Source organism: Topomyia yanbarensis, chromosome 3 (assembly GCF_030247195.1).
Source record: "Topomyia yanbarensis strain Yona2022 chromosome 3, ASM3024719v1, whole genome shotgun sequence".
Lineage (NCBI taxonomy): Eukaryota > Metazoa > Arthropoda > Insecta > Diptera > Culicidae > Topomyia > Topomyia yanbarensis.
The window spans coordinates 63998209-64023268 of record NC_080672.1 but is presented as its reverse complement, the minus strand read 5'-3'; the positions used below and the strand labels follow the sequence as shown (position 1 = coordinate 64023268).

The 25060-nt window shown below is 37.7% G+C and overlaps 1 protein-coding gene across 4 annotated transcripts; it reads left to right on the top strand.

The window, feature by feature from the left end:
• The first annotated feature begins 821 nt into the window (after window positions 1–821).
• On the top strand, window positions 822–23137 carry LOC131691063 (uncharacterized). Of its 4 annotated transcripts, none has more exons than XM_058977225.1 (4): window positions 822–1542; window positions 13605–16651; window positions 21523–21572; window positions 22742–23137. In XM_058977225.1, the coding sequence occupies exons 1-4, from the start codon at window positions 822–824 to the stop codon at window positions 22761–22763; spliced, it is 3840 nt and encodes a 1279-aa protein (XP_058833208.1). In that variant the 3' UTR covers window positions 22764–23137. The 4 variants fall into 4 exon arrangements, with proteins under 4 accessions (XP_058833208.1, XP_058833209.1, XP_058833207.1 ...); XM_058977226.1 differs by having other exon boundaries at window positions 21523–21597; XM_058977224.1 differs by lacking the exons at window positions 21523–21572; window positions 22742–23137 and adding an exon at window positions 16708–17110.
• The last annotated feature ends 1923 nt before the right edge of the window (window positions 23138–25060 follow it).

Genomic DNA, 25060 nt, shown 5'->3' with positions numbered 1-25060 from the left:
TACACAGCTGAAAAATCACGAAATGAATTTTAGACACGAATTCAATATTAATTCTTCAAAAGGGCTAATGAATTTTTTGTAAACAAACTTATTTCGCTCATTATCCCACTACCGAGTTGAATTTCATGAAAAATACACATGAATCAACATCTTTACCCATGGTAGAATCAATTTCAAATCTTTTCTGTGCTAAAATTATAACAAATTAAGAGAAATCAGCATTGTTTGTGGCACTAAGAACTTGATTCTAACCACACTGCGCACTTGCTATTCTTCTATTAAATTCTTCTCATAGACTGGTTAGTTGGACTGATCTGTCTATGACAGTACCATCGCTATCACTTGAAATACATGTGTTTTCGACAGCTCGCAGTTTTCAGTAGCACTTTGATCACTCGCACTTGAAAAGTGCGGAGACCAGGTTGGTGGGAAGTGCGCAATATTATTCATTATATTTATAACACATCCTCTACACAAGTGGGGCCTATTAACTCAATCGAAAATAATTCCTTCATATCTTTCGTACATATATACATGATTACGCCAACACTACCGTGCGGGTCCTAAGCTCACAAAAAACTCACTTCACTGTACAAAAAAACACAATAAAAATAAGCAAGTCTACAAAGGCAATCCCGTAATGTTGACTCATGTCTAGAGAAGAATGAATCATCTAACCAGCCGATATTTTCTGCCAACGCCAAAAACGCCAATACTATTGTCCATTGATAGTAAAGCATGGGACAGTGCAGTCGATACGTTATTGCAAGATAAAAATAAGTTCATCAAGTCAGTGCAAGTCTGATGCGTCACCATGCAGGATGTGTTTGGAAGACGAAAGTGAAAGTGTACTTCACCGTGCCGTGCGCGAGACGCTCGTGAAAAATCAGCCGTACGATGAAGTGATCGGTTTAATTCGAGCCGGTGTCAGCTGTGCAGTTGAGAACTCGAACCACATGACCCCAGCGGAGCTAGCATTGTCGTTGGGACCGGCCGGAGAGCAGCTGGCAAGATTGATGGTACAAGTGGAGTGCGATAATTTGCCACTGGAAGAAGCCTTTAAAAGGATTCTGGTTAGGGGAAACCTGTCTCTGGTGCGTGTAATGATGGCGCACCAAATGCTCACGTTTGACCGAGATACAGTATTATCAGGCTTGGTTATAGCTTTCGCAGAATTGCGAACCCGAAACGTTGGCTTATCAGCGGAAATAGTCGATTGGGTGCAATATTCGCTTGTCGAAGCTGATTATAAATGTTCCGAGGGAACTAAAATGAAGATTGATGAAATAAATTGTAGAACGACACATTTAATCGAATGCATCGAGTTCCTGGAAAAGAATTACAGCAACGGTGACTTCGGTGATATGGACGATCGGTTTGTGTTGTACTTACGGCAGATACTCGAGCACGTGTTCTTTTTGAAGAACCATTACAAAGCAATACCACTTCTGCAACTACAGTTTTGCTTGGCGATATTCATGCGGGTCATTACGGGGGAAAGTGATGAGAGCCAGGATATTTATGGATTCATGGTGGACAAAGGTATGATTTAGATTAGAGAAACCCGGGGCTTGTTGGCTGAGTTTTGCTTTAGGAATTTCTGTACTCATTCTGGTTAGCCTTTCTGATAAACACTTTGCGCTATCATGAAAATACAACCCTAGGGCAAATATGTAATTTTTTTCATTCATAACAAAAAGCAGGGAAAAAGTTATTAACAATCGAATTCGGAGCAAAAACTCGGCCAACCAACCCTAGGGCTGGGGTAGGTTGGCCGAGTTTTGTAAAATAAGTGTAACACATCAAATGCATCAGTGGAAAACGTATATTAGTGACAAATTATCATTTTGCAATATTTTTCCTGATAATTATCAATATTACCATATCAAATTTCGCTCAGAATAAGATAAGCATTTCAAAAATATCAAAGTGCACATTGCTCTATGCTAAATCTATAACTCGGCCAACCAGCCCCGCCCAAAATTTGACCAACCTATACCAATGCATATTTTCGAGAACAACCACGATTTACAAAAGCAAAAATGAGATTACATTGGAAACCGTTATACCATTTTGTGGGGTTTTGAACACCCTTTCCAGCGGTTTCGGATGTAAATGGATTCGCTTTACACACATTATTTTACAAAAACAGAAGTTTACTCGCGTTGCAAAAAGAACAAATGTGCTCCTTAGAGTGACAAGAAAAAAAATGACCCCTATCGGCCCACCCTTGAGTCGATTCCTAGTCCCACCAGGAGTACTTGCTCCAAATTTGAAGCAAATCGGACAAGTCTAGCTATCGGACCGACGTGCCTGAAGGTTGTATGGGATTTTTCGACAATTTACGTTGATAAAGCCCATAAAAAGATCGAAGTATGCTTTGAGCAAAGTTGCGGATGCAAATTCCTTTTGTATCACGTTTTTTCACCGATTGAAAAATAGTTCTTGATACTGCAAGTTTAGACTTTTTGTACTAAAGAAATAAGTTGTTCAAAACTGTGAAGCTTTCTTGTGCGAGTGTGCAAAATAGTGAAAATCAGTCAGTTTAGTGAAAACGTTAGCATCGGTATCGGTTTGTTGGTGATTTGCAGTCAGAATAGTCACCCGGCTCCTCGCCGATGCCTTCTTCGTCAATTACATCTCAAGTTTTTCATTGCTGTGGTGACCCAGCTAAGCGGCAAACCTACATACCCATTTTCCTTCCCTACTAACAAAATCTAACATCCGTAATACCTATGGAGATTGCGTGGGTTCCCCGTATCTTCTTAAGTAGGTATTCAACTAACATTCCATCCCTTTTGCAATCGTAAGGACATGGTCAGGTGTGCAGTGAACTATACCTACTGTCGTATAAAAAGATATCACTGTATCAGCCATCCATGATGAGTACGGTCGTTTTTGCTATGCTATGCTAATTTACGGGGATAAAACCCATGTGCGCGCATTATCGCCGCTAGGTGGATCTCTATCTATCTATACCTATATATATATATATATATATATATATATATATATATATATATATATATATATATATATATATATATATATATATATATATATATATATATATATATATATATATATATATATATATATATATATATATATATATATATATATATATATATATATATATATATATATATATATATATATATATATATATATATATATATATATATATATATATATATATATATATATATATATATATATATATATATATATATATATATATATATATATATATATATATATATATATATATATATATATATATATATATATATATATATATACAGGGTGTTTGGTTCATGGTTAAGAATCTCTCGGGGGGTGATAGACTGCCATATTTGAAGAAAAAAATTGTTCTACACATACCATCAAATCTCAACCGTTACAGAGTTATTGAACTTTTTGTGTAAAAAACTTATTTGTCTTAAAATACCTCTAGCTTAAAAAGTATACTTTGTATTTTAAATGTTTCAGTTCCATTCGAAAGGTGAGAAAATTTCCTATTGAATGGTGTTCTCATATCTTTTAACTAATTAGTTTTAATTACCTTTTAACTGTAAAGTAGTTAAAAGTTAGTGTTTTTGAGGAGGTTTTTGCTAATTTTTTTCGAAATAATGAAGTATGATTATAGCAATATCCATTATCCAAAAGTTGGGTTTTAGTACGATTCCTAATTTGTTCTTGGACGTCATATTTCTATCTCTTCTCATTGCTTTGTAATTTCATTACTATACTTTTCCTGTAACCGACTTGCAAGTGCTTAAAAGACTCTAATCTAAAAAATATGCTTTATATCGTTATTTACAAGATTTCATTGGAAAGCTGAGAAAATGTCCTATCAGTGTATGTACAAACATCTTTTAGTTAAGTGTGCTAAATGATTTTTTACTAACGAAATAACTCAAAATTTGTGCTTTTTGGAGTTTTTTAATTATTCTAATTATTAATCAACAAAATTTATCGTAACTATTGTTCATTTGATGCCCCTTAATGTTCTCTATAACTTTTTATTAGACACTTTGTCTATATCTCTTTTCATTTTGCTGCTATTTAATAGTTAACACAGCATGAGCTCCCTACAAATGTAGTGGGTTCGAAATCATTATTTTTGAATATGAAACGATGTGATAAAAACGATTTTGCGTCGAAACCAAAAGAGATAATTGAATGGAGTCAAAGAAAAAACTATAGAACTTGCTGAGATGCATTATTTCCATGATAATAATGGTGATGTTTATTATTTACTATTTTAAGAAAATTAACGAAAATGCCAATAATAGCACTAACTTTAAACTAATTTACTTTTAAAAGAATACTAAATTCACTTAACTGAAAGGTATTAATACATTTTTCACTGTAAAATTTTCCTGGCTTTTGAATAAAAAGAAAAAAAAGTACAATAAGTGCTGTAATTTTTCAATTAGAGCTGGTACTAGTGAAAATGAGATAAAAATATCCAAGTTAAATAACCCAAAATCATGAAAATAAGAAAAGTTAAGAGTATCATGTCAAAGAACAAATTAAGCAGCTCATCAAGACTAACAATCTGAATTATTTAAATGATGAGGTTAACTATTAGGATTTTCAAGAAATGAACGAAAAATCGTTTGAAATTGTTCAATTTTCAATAAATTACTTTGAAAAGGCTACTTAAACTCATTAGCTGAAACATGTGAGGGCATCACTCAATGCGAAATGTTCTCACCTTTCGAATGGAACTAAAACATTTAAAATACAAAGTACACTTTTAAAGTTAGAGGTATTTTAAGACAAATAAGTTTTTTACACAAAAAGTTCAATAACTCTGTAACGGTTGAGATTTGATGGTATGTGTAGAACAATTTTTTTCTCCAAATATGACAGTCTATTACCCCCCGGGAGATTCTTAACCATGAACCAAACACCCTGTATATATATATATATATATATATATATATATATATATATATATATATATATATATATATATATATATATATATATATATATATATATATATATATATATATATATATATATATATATATATATATATATATATATATATATATATATATATATATATATATATATATATATATATATATATATATATATATATATATATATATATATATATATATATATATATATATATATATATATATATATATATATATATATATATATATATATATATATATATATATATATATATATAAAAGTCAAAGTTTGTATGTATATGATTTATAGACTCCCAAACGGCCTAACCGATTTCCGTGAAAATGTGTACACAGTAGGTATTTGTGATGAAGCGTGTTTGTGTGCTATTGGTTGGGAATTATCTGCCCGACAGATGGCGCTTCGGAACAAATTGTGTTTTCCTCCTATTTTGTTTAAAGTCGCAGCAACGCGCGATGGGTATCAGCTAGTCTATCTATCTATCTATCTATCTATCTATCTATTTATCTATATATAAAAGTCAAAGTTTGTATGTATATGATTTATAGACTCCCACACGGCTTATCCGATTTCCGTAAAAATTTGCACACAGTAGGTATTTGGCATGGGGCGTGTTTGTGTGCTATTAGTTGGAGATTATCTGCCCGCCAGATGGCGCTTCGGAACAAATTGTGTTTTCCTCATATTTCATTGAAAGTCGCAGCAACGCGCGATGGGTATTAGCTAGTTTATATATATAAAAGTCAATGTTTGTATGTATATGATTCATAGACTCCTAAACGGCTTAACCGATTACCGTAAAAATTTGTACATAGTATGCGTTTGTTATGGAGAGTGTTTGTGTGCTATTGGTTAGGAATTATCTGCCCGCCAGATGGCGCTTCGGAACAAATTGTGTTTTCCTCCTATTTGGATTAAAGTCGCAGCAACGCGCGATGGGTATTAGCTAGTGCATCATATTATCACTGTAAGTGAAAATAAGAAAGATAATTTATTTGTCGAAGGCTTGTTAAAAGAAGTTAGTCAACTTTTAACGAAGTGATGTCTGAGTCAGTTTTGCATGAGGCTTAGCAGTGCATGGTTGTGTATCGATGCTCGATTCCCACCAACTATATATTTTTTTGGAGATAATGGTTAGATTTAGCTGAATTGTTTGTTCAGAAGAATTGTAGTACATGATACGAGTTGTTTATGTTAGGGTTTTCCCCAAGTAAATTGTAGCAAAATCCCATACAAACTTCAAGCACGTTGCTTCGGTATCTAGATTTGTCCGATTTGCTTCAAATTTGGAGCCCCCCGGTCTCCACTATATGTATTGCGAATTTCTTAAAACAAGTTTCCCATTCTATTATGTGTAGTATCGTTTTACTACAGGGTGTGTTTTATTTTTGAGGTATTTTTACACAATACGTAATTGTTAAATATAGCATCTGTAACCCGTCAGGGTAACAATTTAGCACTGGGTGTAAATATACCCTTTCGTGCGTACTCTCTCCGTAGAGTGTATTGTTTACGAAAATTTATGCTCACCGCTGTTTCGATAACGTTCACTTTTTCTTGTAAATTGTTATATAGTTTTCCTTTATTGAACGGTCTTGTGCGTGCAGATAGGTGTAGTAATTTGTGTTTGACAATTGTAAATTAATAACATAGGGCTTATGTAGGCTACCGCTCTCCTCTTGCGAAAATACGTGTGTACTGGTTATGCTGCTCATCGTTGACAGCTATGCGACAAGGCGGTTTGTGATAGTCGAGTGCGGAAGGCGGCCATCGAGTTTAGAAAGTGACGAACCACGGCGATATACAGACGTCTGCTAGATTACGTTTTTGTCTTTCTCAATAGAAAGGTATTGCAATTGCTCTGAAAACCGACTTTTTAACGGAGGCCCGGAGGGCCGAGTGACATATACCATTCGATTCAGTTCGTCGAGTTCGGCAAATGTCTGTGTGTGTATGTATGTGTGTGTGTATGTATGTGTGTGTGTATGTGCGTCTGTGTGTGTGTACGCGAACACAATCTCACTCACTTTTCTCAGAGATGGATGAACCGATTTTTACAAACTTAGCCCCAAATGAAAGGTGCAACGTTCCCATAGGCTGCTATTGAATTTCTAATGGATCCGACTTCCGGTTCCGGAATTACAGGGTGATGAGTACGATCACGCAGAAAACGTCGATTTTAAGAAATTCTGCAATGAATGTATAATGGTGAAAATTTTTCCAAAATGTGACCACAACTGCTTCGATTTGTAGTACTAGGTCATTAACAGCCATTCAAAGTCTCTTTGGTCACATTGGCCACCATCATCGGTTCCGGAAGCCCCGGCGGAAGTATCCAAATTCAGACTAACAGTCACATCGGTTTCTCGGAGGTGGCTAGACCGAATCAACCAAACTTAGTTTCAAATGAAAGATGTTGCGTCCCCGTAAATGGCTATTAAATTTAATCCCCAACCGACTTCCGGTTCCGGAGTTACGGGTTGTGGCGTGCGATCACATAGCAAATTGTGATTCAAACCGATACCCCGATGGAAGCAAAAAAGGTAAAAATTTCGCTAAAATGTCTCTCAAATAACTTAACTTTGCAGTTCTAGGTCACCGACGGCCAAACAAACTTTCGTTGACTACATTGACCACCATAGACGGTTCCGGAAGTGCCCAGGAAAAGCGGCCATCTTTCATAACTAGCAAACTCATATCAGTTTCTCGGAAATGGTTGGGCCGATTTTCACAAACTTAGTCCCAAATGATAGCTCTATTATCCCCACAGATGTCTGTAAAATTTCGCACGGATCGCTTGTATGGTTCCGGAAATATAGACTGAACGGTCCGGTCACACATGAAATTCCCATATAAGCCGGAACTCAAAATTTTTTTCAAAGGGGGGACCCCATGAAATTTCAAAAATCGAATTCGTATTTTTGATGCCAAACATCTTTAAAATGCATGAAACGTCGAGATTTTATGTTATCACGAAATTTTTTTTTTTTGGAAATCGACTTTTTGGGACTTTGCCGATTTTGCACCTTTTTGCCTTTCTCAATAGAAAGGTATTGCAATTGCTCTGAAAACCGACTTTTTAACGGAGGCCCGGAGGGCCGAGTGACATATACCATTCGATTCAGTTCGTCGAGTTCGGCAAATGTCTGTGTGTGTATGTATGTGTGTGTGTATGTATGTGTGTGTGTATGTGCGTCTGTGTGTGTGTACGCGAACACAATCTCACTCACTTTTCTCAGAGATGGATGAACCGATTTTTACAAACTTAGTCCCAAATGAAAGGTGCAACGTTCCCATAGGCTGCTATTGAATTTCTAATGGATCCGACTTCCGGTTTCGGAATTACAGGGTGATGAGTACGATCACGCAGAAAATGTCGATTTTAAGAAATTCTGCAATGAATGTATAATGGAGAAAATTTTTCCAAAATGTGACCACAACTGCTTCGATTTGTAGTACTAGGTCATTAACAGCCATTCAAAGTCTCTTTGGTCACATTGGCCACCATCATCGGTTCCGGAAGCCCCGGCGGAAGTATCCAAATTCAGACTAACAATCACATCGGTTTCTCGGAGATGGCTAGACCGAATCAACCAAACTTAGTTTCAAATGAAAGATGTTGCGTCCCCGTAAATGGCTATTAAATTTTATCCCCAACCGACTTCCGGTTCCGGAGTTACGGGTTGTGGCGTGCGATCACATAGCAAATTGTGATTCAAACCGATACTCCGATGGAAGCAAAAAAGGTAAAAATTTCGCTAAAATGTCTCTCAAATAACTTAACTTTGTAGTTCTAGGTCACCGACGGCCAAACAAACTTTCGTTGACTACATTGACCACCATAGACGGTTCCGGAAGTGCCCGGGAAAAGCGGCCATCTTTCAAAATTTACGAACTCACATCAGTTTCCCGAAATGGTTGGGCCGATTTTCACGAACTTTGTCCCAAATGATAGCTATAACATCCCCATAGATGTATATAAAATTTCGCACGAATCGCTTATATGGGTCCGGAAATATAGACTAAATCGTTCGGTCACATATGAAATTCCCATATAAGTCGGAACGGAACTCTAATTTTTTTCAAAAAATTTCAGAAATCGAATTCGTATTTTTGATGCCAAACATCTTTAAAATGCATGAAACGTCGAGAGTTTATGTTATCTCTAAAAAAATTTATTTATGAAAATCGACTTTTTGGGACTATGCCGATTTCGCACCTTTTTTCAGTTCAATATTACCGTGGCTGTTTTTTCTTTTACAAAATTTTAGAACTCGAATAATGATTTATTTTCCTGTATATGGTTGTCATGTGATGTATAATTATAAAATGTAATATATGCATTTAAAAGTTTTTAATGAATATAAACAACGCCCACATTCTCGTGATTCATGATTGAGAAAGGCACAATTGCACCGCTAGGTGGATTAAAATAGGTTTTTTGTTTTCGGGACTGTTTCCCGCCACGATAGCAAGTGTAGCGAAGTACGCGAGTGCGACGGTAAAATCACCCGTCGAGATTGCCGGCCTGTGGTTCGGGCACAGTGAAAACTACGGTGTCGGTTCGCCAACAGGGGTAAGCTAACAGCAAAGGAGTTCTTTCGCTACCCCGGTTTATTAACAAGGAACCGAACATCGACCGTTCTCGCTATAGAAGATAAGTCGAATGAGCCTAGCTCTCCTCTATAGCAAATAGCCAAGGAGAACGAAGCAGAGCGGACAAAGTTCCCCCTGGGAAGTTTACTGCGGTAACTTCCGGGATCGTTTACGGCGAGTAGACGATCCAGCGATTCGTCGCCAACGTCGCTAGGGAGGTTCCAACAAAGGAGCCAAGCTCACCTCCCTAGCTAAACGTCAAGGACCGCTACCGGAGCAGCCAACAGAACTCAGACGAGTGCGCGGCCATTGTTGTCCCGGCCTGCCGGAAAGAAACCGCCCGCCTTCCCTTCACTAGCAGCATTGGGATCCCGCATCAGCAGTAGTGAAGGAGAGTTGGTGAAATTAAACGCTAAAGTTAAATTTTATTTGTTTGTTTACTTTTTGTTGTGAAACGAAAATCCGAAATTCTGTAGAAGCACCTAGGCCGACCTGAAAAGAAGGGTACGCCGGGCAAACAAGAATCCGAGTAGTGGGCACAAACCCCTACTTACACATCTCTTTGGTTACTTCCTCTTTCGATTACTACGGAATTTTAAAATCCATCAATATTTCGACAGTATATATCGAGATTTCAGGATATTATGCATAGAGTTTAAGAGTAGACCTAAAACCTTACGTCGTTAACGAAAGAGAGAAAAAACAAAAAAAAATATGGTGGTGTTTTTCCTTATTTAAAACTTTACTACAAATTAAACGCACGTTTTAAAATTAATTTCAACTCGCTTCATACGAATAGAATAATCAGTAATGTCGAAAAGCCATGGCCAAACATCACAGTTCATTTCGTTTCACTGAGTCGTACGCTACCTTGAAATTCTTCAATGGATTACGAGTTCGCATGTCGTATTACAGAAATGTTTCCATGACTTGGTCTAGTGTGGTAGGATCCAGAGTTCGTCATCCTCAATGATTATACTATTTGTGACGACGAAACATCCTGTTACAGCGACGCGTCAGGTACGCCCCCCACTAGCAAGAGCTCTACTGCCCTGTTGGATGAAGTTAAACGTCAACTAGGTGACACAGCGAAATTGAATTTATAGTCGTCACCGAGCTGTCACTCTATACTATATTTTTCTGCACACTCTATACTATATTTTTCTCTCGCTTGTATTTATCGGCTATGCGGTTAATTACTTAATACTACATAATTAATCTATTTCTACAGTACTAGTGAGTATATCTATGGTTTAAACTTAGAATCTAGGTAAACGTAGTGCTAATTATATCTACTTAATTTAAACTTAAACATAGGAGCCAGCCTAGTCCTAAAAGATAGGTGAACTGTATAGAAGTCACAGTCCAAAGGAATTCGTGAACTAAACTCTAGATAAAATCCTAGATACTACTTGCAGTGACCACGTAACTTAAAGCATAAAGCTAAAAGATGAACTTAAACCTAACCTAACTTTAATAGTGAACTTACTCTAACAGACATTGAACACAGCAAGATTTTCAATTTGAAACGATCCTGTCCATCGATACGGGGTTTTCACCAAAATTGTAAGTTTAAATGTAAACACACAAATTATGCATAAATTAATAAAGATGATTTTTTGACAGCTTTTTGAAGGGCATAACGCGTGATTTTTGCATTATTTGACCATAGGAACTACATACGGCTATTCTCGTTTTTCAAAGAAATGGTTGATTTTATGAATTGCATTACTTCATTATTTTATGAATTGCATTACTTACATTGTAAAATCGCCAAAAATAAGTCATTAGTTGGTTTAGTTAGTGTGTAGATAACTGTTTGTCATGAATTTTTATTGAATTCGAACTTCTAAAGCGATAACAACAACGACGCCCGTGAATGCCCGCAATCAACCTATGCTCATTCGAAAGCTTTTCATTTTCTCTTTAAAATGAGCCTATGCTAGTTTTGCGAAAACTTGCGATAAGCTGTCAAAATTTAAAAAAACTGAGAATGGAGACGCATGGTTATTACTGATATTTAATTTGAATATTCACTTTATGACTAGAATAATGACACTAATTTATGCACAACTTTTAAATAGCATTTAGAGCATGATCTACAAGGGTTTTACTAGTGATCAAGAGTAAGGAGCCGAGTAGAAAGTATGATTTTTAAATGGTAAAGGAATTAAGAATGTTTAAAATTCAGTAAATATTTTCAACCATCTGAAATGTGTCATAAAATGTTTTATGAACTATTTTTGCTAACTTAAGCAAAAACTGTCAAAGTGAGTGAACACAGTTGAGTTCTAGTCATTTGGTGAGACTATTTTTTTTCCGAGTTTGCATAGCACTGATATAGCTTAAGGGTATGCGATATTATCCAAATAAAATAAGACCATTTTAAATAAACCATATGCGAGAAAAAAGGATTTTGGATTTATTTTAATTTAATGTATGAAATAAGCAATCTAAGCAACTTAAAACACACCTGCGAAAACAAAATTGTTAACCATCTTTTTGATTAGTGAATGTAAATCAATATTCCACTAAGACGCTCAAAATGTTTGTTTTGAAAATGAAAAAAAAATGTAGTTTTCATGCCAAGTAACCCACTAATAAATTGAACGTTCCAAAATTAGTCGATCACATCTTATTTGATCCTTAAAAATAATATAGTCATTTCATTTAGTCAAGGCCCCATAATGAGATGTCAATCAATTCGTTTCAATACGGAAAATAAATTCCAAAATTACAATTGAAAGAAATCTTTATAAAAGACAAAAAATTTACTTTTGAGCCACTCTAATAAGTAGGAAAGTTAATTTCTATTTTATATAACCAGCATAGGAATTCAGCACACAAAAATGTCTTTAAAAAAATTTTGAACCTTCACAACAAAATAATTATTTTTGAGCCACCCTAATGTATGATGAAAATTTTTTTGCAAATGTTAATATCAAAAACGATTTAGCACACAAAAATTAATATACATAAATTTTAAGAACGATTTAGAAAAAAAATTGAGACACCCTAATGAAAAGTAAATGTTCATTTTTGAAATGTTTTACTATCGAAAACGAATTCAGCGTACCAAAATTACATAAAAACGTCCTATATGAACCGATACGGAAAAGTTTGGACTTTAGTCCACCTTTTGTTCTAAGTCGTGCCACTGTGCAACGGGGTCACTTTCGTACCCAATGACATGATCCTCCCCCCTCCTGGTTTCCGTACAAAAGAAGTTACAGCCAGATGTTATTGTTAATGCGTTATATTTTATTGTCTGAAAGTTTGAAAAGGATCGGTCCACTAAGTAATTTTCTACAGCGTTTTTTCCGTGATTCAATTTGATGTGGGACACCCTTTAATGGGCTGGATCACTATTTTTTGCAACAGCATTCACACAGCTTTCGCTATTTTTTCTTTACGATATATTTATTAGGTTGAAAACTATCGAGTGACAACACGTATATGATTTATGAAGAGTTATTATAGCTCTAGATGTTAGATTTATAACACTGAAAACCATTCGATGAAGAAAATAACGAAACAAATTCTTGTTTTCCTAATTAGTTGATATCAACAGAAAAATGAAAAACGTAACTATATTTTCTCTTAATTTTGCGAGATTCTCAAATAATAGTTATTGAAAATTATTGTTCATTTTAATTCAAGACGCACATCATACGAAATGACAGCAAAGTAGCCAAGATGTACACTTTACTGAAATACATCGAGGTAGCGATAGCAACTATGTTCATACACGCTGGGCATAGCGGTTATGCCGGTAGGTAGTTGTCTCAGCTTGGAAAGCTAAACGAAACCAAAAACTCAACTATTTTTTTAGTTGAAATTGTGATGAATCCGTTTTCCGTGTAGGAAAGGATATCCTATTTTCCATATCGGACCATAAGACAAAGTCGAAACGCAAATTCCATAACTAATTTATTCTTTAGAGGTTTTAATTAACCGGAGGGAATATAAGTGTTATATTTTCATAGTAGAAAGAAGAAAATTTAATGAGAAATAATATATCACAAGAAAACTTTTGTTTTTTATTACAGATATGATCCTGGATTTTTTAAAGTCAACAAAGGAGGTACTTATTACGCCAGAAGAAGAGCCTGATGCTAAAATGTCCTACCTCTACCTTAGACAGCTACATGATACTAGTTACCACCGTTTGAAGAAAGCAACAATACTTACCATCCGGAATATTGTAACAAATAATTCAGAGTATAAGACAATAGCCAACATCACATGCTTCGAACTCCTTGATCCACATCAAATTTCATTACTACAAGAACTTAGCAAGCAACTGCAAAACCTGAAACAAACCGTACGATACCGTAAATGCTTCAAAAACTTATTCAAAACCTATCAAGCCGCAAAACAGTTTTACTCAGTTCGCAAAATTATCGGAAGTATCCGCACCATCCAGGATCTAGACATGAACGAACCATCGGCACAGTTAACATCCATTGCAGTTTTGAAGCGATCGCTTCAAATCATTGGCGAGGCCATCAAAAGCACCAAACAGACTCCAAACATTACAAGAAAGCTGGACAATATCCTACAAATATTTTCCTCTCAATCGTTCGCCGAAATGACCAAAGACTTGCGGCAATTCTTCAGTCATGACTATTCCCTGGAAAAGCTACATCTTGAGCAGCACTGCCCAGTGGAACTGTTTCGGTCGATTCACAGAAACCTCAAACTGTCGAGCAGCTGGTTGTCCTATGTACAGTTCCTGCAGGACGTTCACATTTTCAAACGCTACCTGGCTAGACTACTGCGGATGAAAGCGATCGAACAGATGCGTTCGTATGTACGATTTATAGGAACGGAATTCAAGGCTAGATTACAGTCTAGATACGAACCACACGATATCAATGAGGCATTGCTGTTGGTACAGAATCTGATGTTGAAGGCAAGCGAGCAGCAGGAGAGGCACACTTTTGAACAGATCGAACGGTTGTTGATTGTTTTCAGAAATACAGTCATGAACGATTTAGCTTCGGTTGGCAACTTGATCGACAACTTTTTTTTCTTGGAAAAGTATATCAAGCAAGACGTTGCCAAGATTGAGCGAGTTCGTGTTATTGTGCAGCATATGCTCGCCGCCAGCAGTCGTTGCCGACGACACAAAAGTGTGGATAAAGCCAGTATAAAGATGGCTCCGGATATAATCATGCAATTGAGAATGAAGGAGAAAGATCAACACAAGAAAAACATTCTGGAAGAAATTTGGAGAAGGTTGGTGAAACAAAATGTGGCAGCAATCGAATCGTTGAAGAAGCGATCAGTTGAACAAAAGGATCACTGCTTGGCAGAAACCTTGCGGATTTTGAAGGAGCTGGGAATTAGTGCGGATGACGATGACTTCTTTCAGATGCTCAATCAGAGGTTATCTAAAAAATACTATCGAAATTTGTTCGATCTAAACAACAAGTACCATGTGCTCAGCGAAGTAATTAAAGATCGACACATTCTTGGTGATGTGAAACAGCTTAAAACCCAGCTGAAGTTGATGCGAAGGAGGGACGAGCGGTACTTTCAATCGATTTTCGATGGCATAGTCGATACAATTCGAAATGTTCTTTTAAAACATGGTGATCTCCAAAATGTCATTTCCGTTCAACTTCCAATGGTGGATGTAGTCGCACTGGAATATTTTGTATTGCTGGTGGGCGAGATTCTCTGTAGTATTGGAATATTTAACGATAACCTTCAGTCGGTGAAGGCAATTGTACCAATCATAACCGGTCGTAATTTAAGAAATTATTTAGCCCACGATCAGTTAGTCTATGATGTTTTGACGAGCTCCAGCTCATCTGTTAAGATCAATGCATTGTTCCTTGCACAAAACAAAATAGATTTGTACAACCAGCCTTGTAAGCATGAATTCGACTTTTCTGCAAATCATGCCAACACCTTTGAAAAAAAGCTAGTGTGGTTCCACGCTCAACATGAGTTCTTCGCAGCTGTAAAGGCGTTTGATGTTGCAAAACTTGAGTGCCTTGCTCTGAGAGATCCAATTAACCTTCTCGGAAGAGATCATCTTAATAGAGATGTCATATCGATGGCCATGAATGCGCAGCCAAGTTTATTTATCAACCAGCTGTTGAATTCTACCGACAAGCCAAATTTATTCGAATTCTTGCTCAGGCACTCTCCTAATTTCCAGCTAAAGCACCAGATCAACCAAATACTAGCCCGACCACACCAGTTTTGTTACAGCGCAGCGATTCGATTCGAACTTATCGATCAACTGCTTGATCTTAGATCTCATCGAGAAGTCAACACCAATCTCAGCGATACAGATCTGGAAAGGTTTCTAGGAAGCTATACACTGGAGTCGACCCGACGACTAGTATTGACATTACCGGTAGAACATCTACTCCACGGACAACGCCTTAAAAACACAATCATTCACTGGGCTGTTCTTCGTGGTGATCTCGGTTTGGTTCAGTATGTCCTGGATCACCATCGATCATTGGTAAACGAAACCAATGTGTTTGGCGAAACTCCGCTTGGCTTTGCTGTACGCTACGGTTACAATGCCATTGCGCGGTTGTTGATTCGTTCCGGAGCAGATGTCAATTCTGGACGATGTTCTCCAGTGTGGATCGCGTCATGTCTTGGCGATGCAGATTTGATACCTTTACTTGTAAACAAGCGCACCGACAAAAACCCATCATTACATAATCCACTGGTTGGAGCACTAGAAAACAACAACCTACATATATTCATCCAACTTTGTGAACAACATGACTTCAGTCTACAAATTGAAAATCTGCTACACCGAGCAATTCAGCTTGGACGCAGTCGATTTCTGCAGTACATTCTGAAGACTACACAAGCGCAAACACTGATTCACTCACTGGATCCCATTGATTTTACTCCACTCATGACAGCCGCAGTATGCGGTCAAACTGAATTTCTACTTAAGCTATTAAACCTGGGAGCAGATCCATGCTTCTCGAACCAAACCGGCTACACACCGTTGCACTGCGCAGTGTACAGTGGTAAACAAAAAATCGTTGAAATCCTTCTACAGCAACCAGGAGTCGACATAGACGCTATTTCAGCTGACGACAAGTTCAGCCCGGTAAGTATTGCGATTTCGGAAAATAACATTAACATGGTAAAGTTTCTACTGAGTAGAGGTGCAAAAGTGATGTCCCATCAAATCCTACAAGCAGGCTATTTTCGGCACTATCGAATTCTTCGCGAACTGCTCGAACGAGATGCCCGTTATCTAAACGAAGCCATAGACGTCGCTGGCAGGAATCTACTGATGTACGCTGTCATAGACGAAAATTTGCCAATGGTGAATTACCTGATCGAGAAAGGAATCGATGTAAACTTGCGAGCGTTTGGAGGGCTGACTACGTTGCATATTGCCGCGAGCAAAAATAACTCTGCTATTTGCGACCGCTTGCTAGAATCGGGTTCCTCGGTTGATGTAGCAGACGATGAAGGTCGAACTGCTTTGATCATCGCTCTGGAGCATGAGTACGTATCTGTAGCACGATTGCTGTTGAATCATGGAGCTAATCAGGAATACGCTCGGAATTTCCGGTATATGGGATCTCTGGGTGCCAATCTACTGCATAAATTTGCGCAAGAGAATCGTAGCGATATGATTCGACTGTTGGTTGATCAGTTTCATTTCGATATTTCGCTAGTCGATGATAACGGTCAAACTGCTCTGGATTATGCAGTTGAGCGAAAACACGATGCCGTTATTGCAATGCTTTCCAATGTAAATTAGACTAGTTCGTTCGGCAGCAGGATTTAGGCTGTTTTCTTTGTTTGCTATTAAATAATTAAAAATAAAAAAGTTTGAGTTTTAGTTAACTATCACATACTTGATCTGAGATATGGGATTAATAGGAGATTATTGCGTGTAAGTGGGGGTTTACCCACTACTTGGGTTCGTATTTGTCCGGCGGACCCTACTTGACAGGACATCCTTTAGATGTGTGTGTGTACAATCCATTTCCCACTGACCGGCTGTGCTTTTATGGAAGAAACTTGTCTGCATCTATGTAATGATATATTTGTTTTTATCGATAGATGTACACATGTTTTGCCCTGGAAATGAAAGGCGATAGCTCTACTGTACATCCAACGACTCATTTCAAGAATGCCTGTTGCTACACGTACATTCTGAGGCCACCTTCATACACAATAAGCCCCGCGCGAATACATCCACGTATCAATAGGATATTTGCGTATATTCGCACTTCCAGAATGAAAAATATTTTTGATTTTGGCACGTATTTACAAAAAAGAAAATAATTATGAAGGTAGACAAGCATTGAAAAATAATATGAAACCATCTCACCAGCTCTGAATAAATAGACTCGAGTGATTTCTGTGAAGAATTCTAGAGAAAATTTTCAATAGGACGTAAGTAACATTGAGAGCCTCTCTTTGTTTACTTTCTCTTTCGTTTATTACGATGTCAATACAACACGTCGCACTAATTTTTCAGCACATATCGAAAGCTAACGGTTTTTACTAGAATATTATGCAAAGAGTAGAGTAGTAAATGTTGAAATGGCCGAGTAATGAACAGAAGAGAAAGACCCCAAAGAGAATCTCTCATTGTTACTTACGTCCTATTGAAAATTTTCTCTAGAATTCTCCTCCATCCGTGAAATTGTTGTATCAGCTACTTAGGTCCAGACGGCGCTGCAGGCGCTAAGCGGAACGAGTGGGTGTATTTTTTCGCGACTTGCTTCATATACTTCAATGGCAAAGTTGTGACAAAGTCTCGCGATATTTCAACCTACTAACACGTAACTCAACAGGAAAAACTACTTACTAAATGAACCACTTAATTTTCCTGTTGAATATACTGTATATCACTGAAAAACTTTTAAAAATATTGGACGTTAACGACAACACGTCCGGGCGATTCGCCAGTACTGCCACTTCCTCCAGGACATCCTTTAGATTTTTGTATACAAAAAAGTAAACAAATAAATATAAATTTACCGACTTTTATTTTTTCCAATTCCGCTTGCTGTACTGTGCACTGATTGTCGATCTGATGCTGTTGGCGAGAAGGCACCGGTTTCGTCCGACCAGCCAAGACTACAACTACACTTCCCTTGTGCCCGAACCACGGGCAGGCATTTTTGATGGTTTTAGCTTGCCGTCGCACTCGCGCACTGAACTCTTTTCTTAGTGGTGGGAAACAGTCCTGAAAAAAAAACTTATTCACGGACGTCTGTTGGTCGTCTGTTTCTCCTATCTTCCGATGGCCGCCTTCCTCACGACTAAAGACGCTGAATCCTTCTGGATAAAGACTCGTCATCTCTATCTTTTTCCTATAATTTATTGGTAAGTGTCATTTCAATCGACCATGAGACCTGTCAAAAGCACTCAATCCGAAGAAAATCACTTCGAATCCTTCTATAGAACGAGGGCCATTGACAAGTCTCGTATGGGGATTCTCTATTCCCGATCTGGGGCTGTCCGCCTCAGGGCGCTGCTCATCAGTTTTATGTTCGGACTCTTCGTTCGCAAGCTGTGCAATATTACCGTGAGCGTCTTCCCGCCTTATCCGACGGGTTATATGTGCAGGCGGTAGTCATTTTTCCGGATCTTTCGAGTGTTCTGAGTCCCGCGCAGCTTGTGGATCATTTTCTGAATAGCCTTTCTATGCCTGGATTTTGGGGGTGGAGAAGAAAGCCTAATTGCTATTTCGGGAATATATGATTTTGGCTAATTCTTTAAATTCTTCCGGATATCAACAGCTTCGCCTAGTTGATCGGGTTGCTCCATCTGGCGAGAATATTCATTATTCGCACCGGTTTTTATTTATTATTGTATTATATTAGTTAATTTTTACTTTACTTATATACAGTCGTGATTCGCTGGTTGAGCCGTCCAACTAACGAGTTTGATTCGTTAGTTGAACCGACTGACAGATGTCAAAAACTCTCCAAAGAAGACGTTAGTAGTGTAATTGCATCTATTCACATCTTTAATAATTGTCAGATTGACTGTCAAAGTAAATTTGACATAAGATTTTGACATTCATATGCTTTTTAGTTGGACAATGGTTCAACTAGCGGAGGTCCAACTAAAAAGCGGTCCAGTAAAAAGTGTTCAACCAGCGAATCACGACTGTATTCTTATATTGCAGTTAAGCCTAAACGGCGATTGGCGTTTGAACATGGTTGTTCCTCCTGCGAAGCAAGCGTCTGTTCTTTGATGTCTTCCGGCGTTCCTTCCATTGGTATTACTACTGATCCTCTTGCGCCGGGTAAACTTGATTCTGTTAAATGTGCAGCTGGGAGTTGCGGCGCCCGCCTGTCGATAATCGGATCTTCTTTTGCTCAAAGTTGAAGTGGCTCCTGAAAGCTTATGAAACACCTCTCCTCCGGCGCGGTGTGCCCGCACTGTGCTGCCGTCACCTTTCGGGCGCCCCTCTCAGACCTGCAGCGTTTATTTTTTAGTGCTGCGTGTTTGATTTTTGGGTTTATTTCAGTTGGCTTCCTTATGTGTTATGCCGTCCTACTCTCCGTCGACAGCTTCATCGATTCAGCGTACTTCTGATGTTAGTTTTCCATTGGATTATGTTGATGCTTTCCAGCGTGTTGCTGCGTCTCGCGTTCCTTGTGTTTCGCTGCAAACTGTTCCGGATTCCATTGCATCTAGTATTCCGCGCCCTGATGGTTCGTTCGTTAGTGCATCATAGAATGTTTCCGGGTGCGCTCTAGAGTGCTCGTTCTTTAATACTCTTTTCTTACTCATCACTCCGTTACCATTGCATGCTTACAAGAAACCCATATGGCGTCTTGCACAGTGTCATCCGCATCTTATGTTTGATACAACGTCAATAGGCAGGGGTCTACTTCGTCTTGTATGGGTGGTGGCACATCCATCGTTGATAGGCGTGATCTCGTTGTGGATGCCTCGTTTCAGCGATTTTTTGATAATATTTGTTTGGTGCGTTTGCCCGTGTTTGAGGAGACTTTACACATTTTTTCGTTGTATGCTCGTGAATTTGGAACCGCGGAGATCGGCATTCGTGTGACGTGATGATGCTGTGTTTGTAATTGGTATTATTTGATTTGTATCTTTATTTAATTCTAGATCGATCATGCCATCATGCCTTTTATTCCTTGGTTTACTATGCCAATTTGTCGTTGTATTCTCTGATCATCGCATGCTACTAATACGTGTTCGCCATCGTGTTAGTAATGATGTTACTCAAAGCCTCAATGCCGGTGGCACGGTTCCGACTCGTGCTGCACCCAGATCGCATCCGGTTGCTTCCGTTCCGACGGATGTTAATCTTCTGAAGACGTTTCCCAATTCCCAGTAGCGTTATCATCGTTTATTGACATCCAAGCCTCGTTCTCGCTCGCTGCAAAGCTGGTTGACCCAGCTTCTAGGTCATATTACGGATTCGGTTCTGAGTTCTGCGGCCGCTACCCTTCGTGAGGCTCGTTCTCCAAAGACTTCGAATCGTTCTCGCAGAAAGCTGCGCGGTTAAGACAACATTTGTTGCATCATCGTGAAGATCCAATTCTCAAACTCTGGTACCGGGTAGCACGAAGTACCTATTTGCGGCACCATGATTTAAAGGTTCGCAATTTTTTTGATAATCTTCCTGAGCTTGTTCCTCCTCAGTGTGGCTCAGGTCCTACTGTTGCTGACGTTGTATTGGCATTTGGAGCAGACAGGACGTATACGTTTTCCCTGCTTGCGTATCTATGTCGATGATATTCTTGCTTTCAAGACAGATGCGTCCCAGATTTCCCGTCTTTTGTCGTTTCTCTAGCCCGCCTGAGTTTGGTTTAGAGCTTAATGTGACTGTTCCCGAAGTCGGAACAAACACCGTTCTTTTAATAACTGCACAGCTAAAAGGCTGCAATTTATTATAGCTCATTATTCGCAATTCAATGGTTAGTATTCTAATTTTATATATATTTTCTGTGTTTTTCTTCTTTTTAGGGTCCTGATTTACCGTGGAAGGACGATTCCAGATTTCTACAATGGCAATGGTTAGTTTAGGTTAGGTTTTAGCGGGTAAGTAATGCATTCATGTATGTATATAGTTCATAATTTCAAGGATATATAATATATATATATATATATATATATATATATATATATATATATATATATATATATATATATATATATATATATATATATATATATATATATATATATATATATATATATATATATATATATATATATATATATATATATATATATATATATATATATATATATATATATATATATATATATATATATATATATATATATATATATATATATATATATATATATATATATATATATATATATATATATATATATATATATATATATATATATATATATATATATATATATATATATATATATATATATATACACAGAGAAAAGACGTCCATCTTCAGCATTCAACTTGTGTAAAATCTCTAACGGTTTCGAAGGTAGTTTGGATATCTAAACCAGGTGCGCTACTGTCGTCATGTTTTTTTGTGGCTGAGTGCGACAGAATTGACAGCGGTTATTCCTCTACCCAGTCAAACTAGTCCGGAACCGATTCGGACTTCCAGCATGAATTCCAGCTCAAATGCGTCAACCGATAGAGTCGGAATCGGTTGTTTTCTTTGAGCTAGATTCCATGCTGAATCCATCCAGGATTTCGAACCGGTTCCAGAATCGATTTGATGGAGAGTTGGGATAGGTTGGTGTGGCGGCGCTAGTGTTTTTCGTATATTAATTCAAATGTTTACACACGTTTTTTAAATATTTTTGTTCGATCATGGATGTCTGTTCTCTGTGATATATATATATATATATATATATATATATATATATATATATATATATATATATATATATATATATATATATATATATATATATATATATATATATATATATATATATATATATATATATATATATATATATATATATATATATATATATATATATATATATATATATATATATATATATATATATATATATATATATATATATATATATATATATATATATATATATATATATATATATATATATATATATATATATATATATATATATATATATATATATATATATATATATATATATATATATATATATATATATATATATATAATTATCTGATTCGTACCTTAATACTCCTAATTCACCTTAGGTTCCACTTACTGCGTGGCTAACTATACGGTCCCGATACCGAATATAATAAACAAAATATATTTTCAACTTGCTAACTCAATAACTGCAATTGTGGGCAAGATGGACCATACGGTCTTAGCCGTCACTTTGACAACACAAACAAAAAAAAACTGCAATTGTGCTGACTAATCGACCGATTGTGTTGATCATTTGTCAAAAACGCTCGCACAGCCCGGTAGTGACGTTAGGCTAGCGAGGGATAGGACATTTGGTTCACCAGTGACGCGCCGCAACAAGGGGTATCGGCGACAGTGACAAAGACCGAGGTGTTGGTTCGAGATCCTTTTTCCGGTCGTTTGCGAGGATTTACCTAGAGAGGCTAATTTCGGGTCGTATTTGTAGAGTAAATAGAATGTTAGCAGAATAAAAATAAATAAATAACTTTGAATTAAATCAGCACGATTCAAATTGATTGAAACTTCCCTTACTTTCGATGATTGGGACATTGTACTTGTCTTCTAATTATTCCCCCCCCCCTTCCGAACTCAAGGCGAGAGCGAACACTGCCGCTAACCATCAGTAGAATCCACTCATGGCCGTTATATAAAGCATGCGCAACGGACAAGCGAGTCACTCGCAATTTGGACGCCAAGAAGGAAGGACGACCAGCTGCAGCCATCGGCAGAACCCCCTCCCAAGACAAGTAACAAGTAGATGAGTAAGCGAGCCCTCTGTTCTTCGGGAACAGAGTAACTGCAAGACCTCTGTCGAAAGTCCGCGGCAAATTGCAGCCAGCGATACACGTGTAGCAGCCAGCGGAGCACTTTACAATAGCAACGCGCAGCAGTGCAACGGTGGCCAAGGAGCTGTCTGAGCACAGCAGCACGTCCGGTTACGACAGTATTGACTTCGATTAGTTTCGAAGATGCGCTACTTGGATGCGTAAGCGACGAAGTCTTTAACTAGGGGTGATACGGTCTGGTGTGTATCATACTGTGATTGCGCCCGTCATGCTGTATGGGTTGATGGTTTCCACGCTCTTAAAGGCCAATCGGGTTTGGTTTCGGGATATGGAGTTCACAATTATTTCCGGATTATATCGCACTACATATGATCCGTCTTCTTGAACTGAATCGCTAGCTATGCTGGTGCCGGATGGTTCTGGCGCTCTTCAAAGTGTGACGTTAGACGAAGTTGAGCGTCTTCTTGAAAATCGTACTGTTATTCGTAAGATACGCGTTTCCAGGTTGCTCTATTGGGCGCATATTCTTCGGATGGATAACGATGCTATCTATCATATGGCGGCTGATTACTACATTCCAGCCCCATTCAAGTTGGGTCGTCCGTGCTACACTTGGAATGAATGTGTGGCCCAAGATATTAATTGCCTGGGGTCGTCGGAGGACTACTTGCGAGAAATAGCGGAGGATCGTGTTCGCATTTAAAGCTTCCTAGATAACACAGTGGAAGACCATATCCCAATATGATTATGACGGTGACTTGGACATCATTTGTGTGGTCCACTGTTAGTTCAGTGAAACACACGCACTAAATGGGATAACTGCGTAACCACTTCTGGTGGTAACATCGCAGTTACCCTTATTTTTGCCGTACATTTTTATTAAGCTTGTATGCTTGAGATGGACGTCTGTTATCTGTGCCTAAATTGATGTTGCTTCTCAATTTTGCACGACCCTGAAATAACTTGGCCTTGATCCCACTGCTTTGTCAGCGATGTTACGTGATATTCGCTATGGAATAGTTTGTGTGGGAGCCATTCATAAACAATGTTCATGGTTTTATTATCTCTGACCCACTAATACGCCTAAAATTCATTTTTAGTTTTTATCTCGTTACGTGACGCTCTTGCCCTACTGTCAATACCTGACATCATTTATGAACGGTCCCCTGGTGATATACGTACGTACCATATTCAAGCCAAATTTGCACATTTCCGATCCGATTCAGTGATGGTTCAGTTCCGTGCACGGACACCAATATTCTTTCATACAAATCAAATGCGAGCATTCACATTTGTCCCGGCAGCGTCCCGGAGAAGTGTGAATGCTCGCATTTGAATTGTATGAAATAATATTGGCTTCCATGCACGATACTCAACCGTCACTGAATCGGATCGGATACCATATTCAAGCCAAATTTACACATTTCCGATCCGATTCAGTGATGGTTCAGTACCGTGCACGGACGCCAATATCCTTTCATACACAGTAAATGCGAGCGTTAACACTTGTCCGGGACGGTGCCGGAAAAGTGTGAATGCTCGCATTTGATTTGTATGAAAGAATATTGGTTTCCGTGCACGGAACTGAACCGGCAC

What these genes read in the sequence shown, in the direction of transcription:
- LOC131691063 (XM_058977223.1), top strand. Translation starts at nt 822, where the DNA reads ATGTGTTTGGAAGACGAAAGTGAAAGTGTACTTCACCGTGCCGTGCGC. An exon ending in TGGATTCATGGTGGACAAAG is followed by an intron (nt 1,543 to 13,604) that starts GTATGATTTAGA and finishes TTTTTATTACAG; the next exon opens with ATATGATCCTGGATTTTTTA.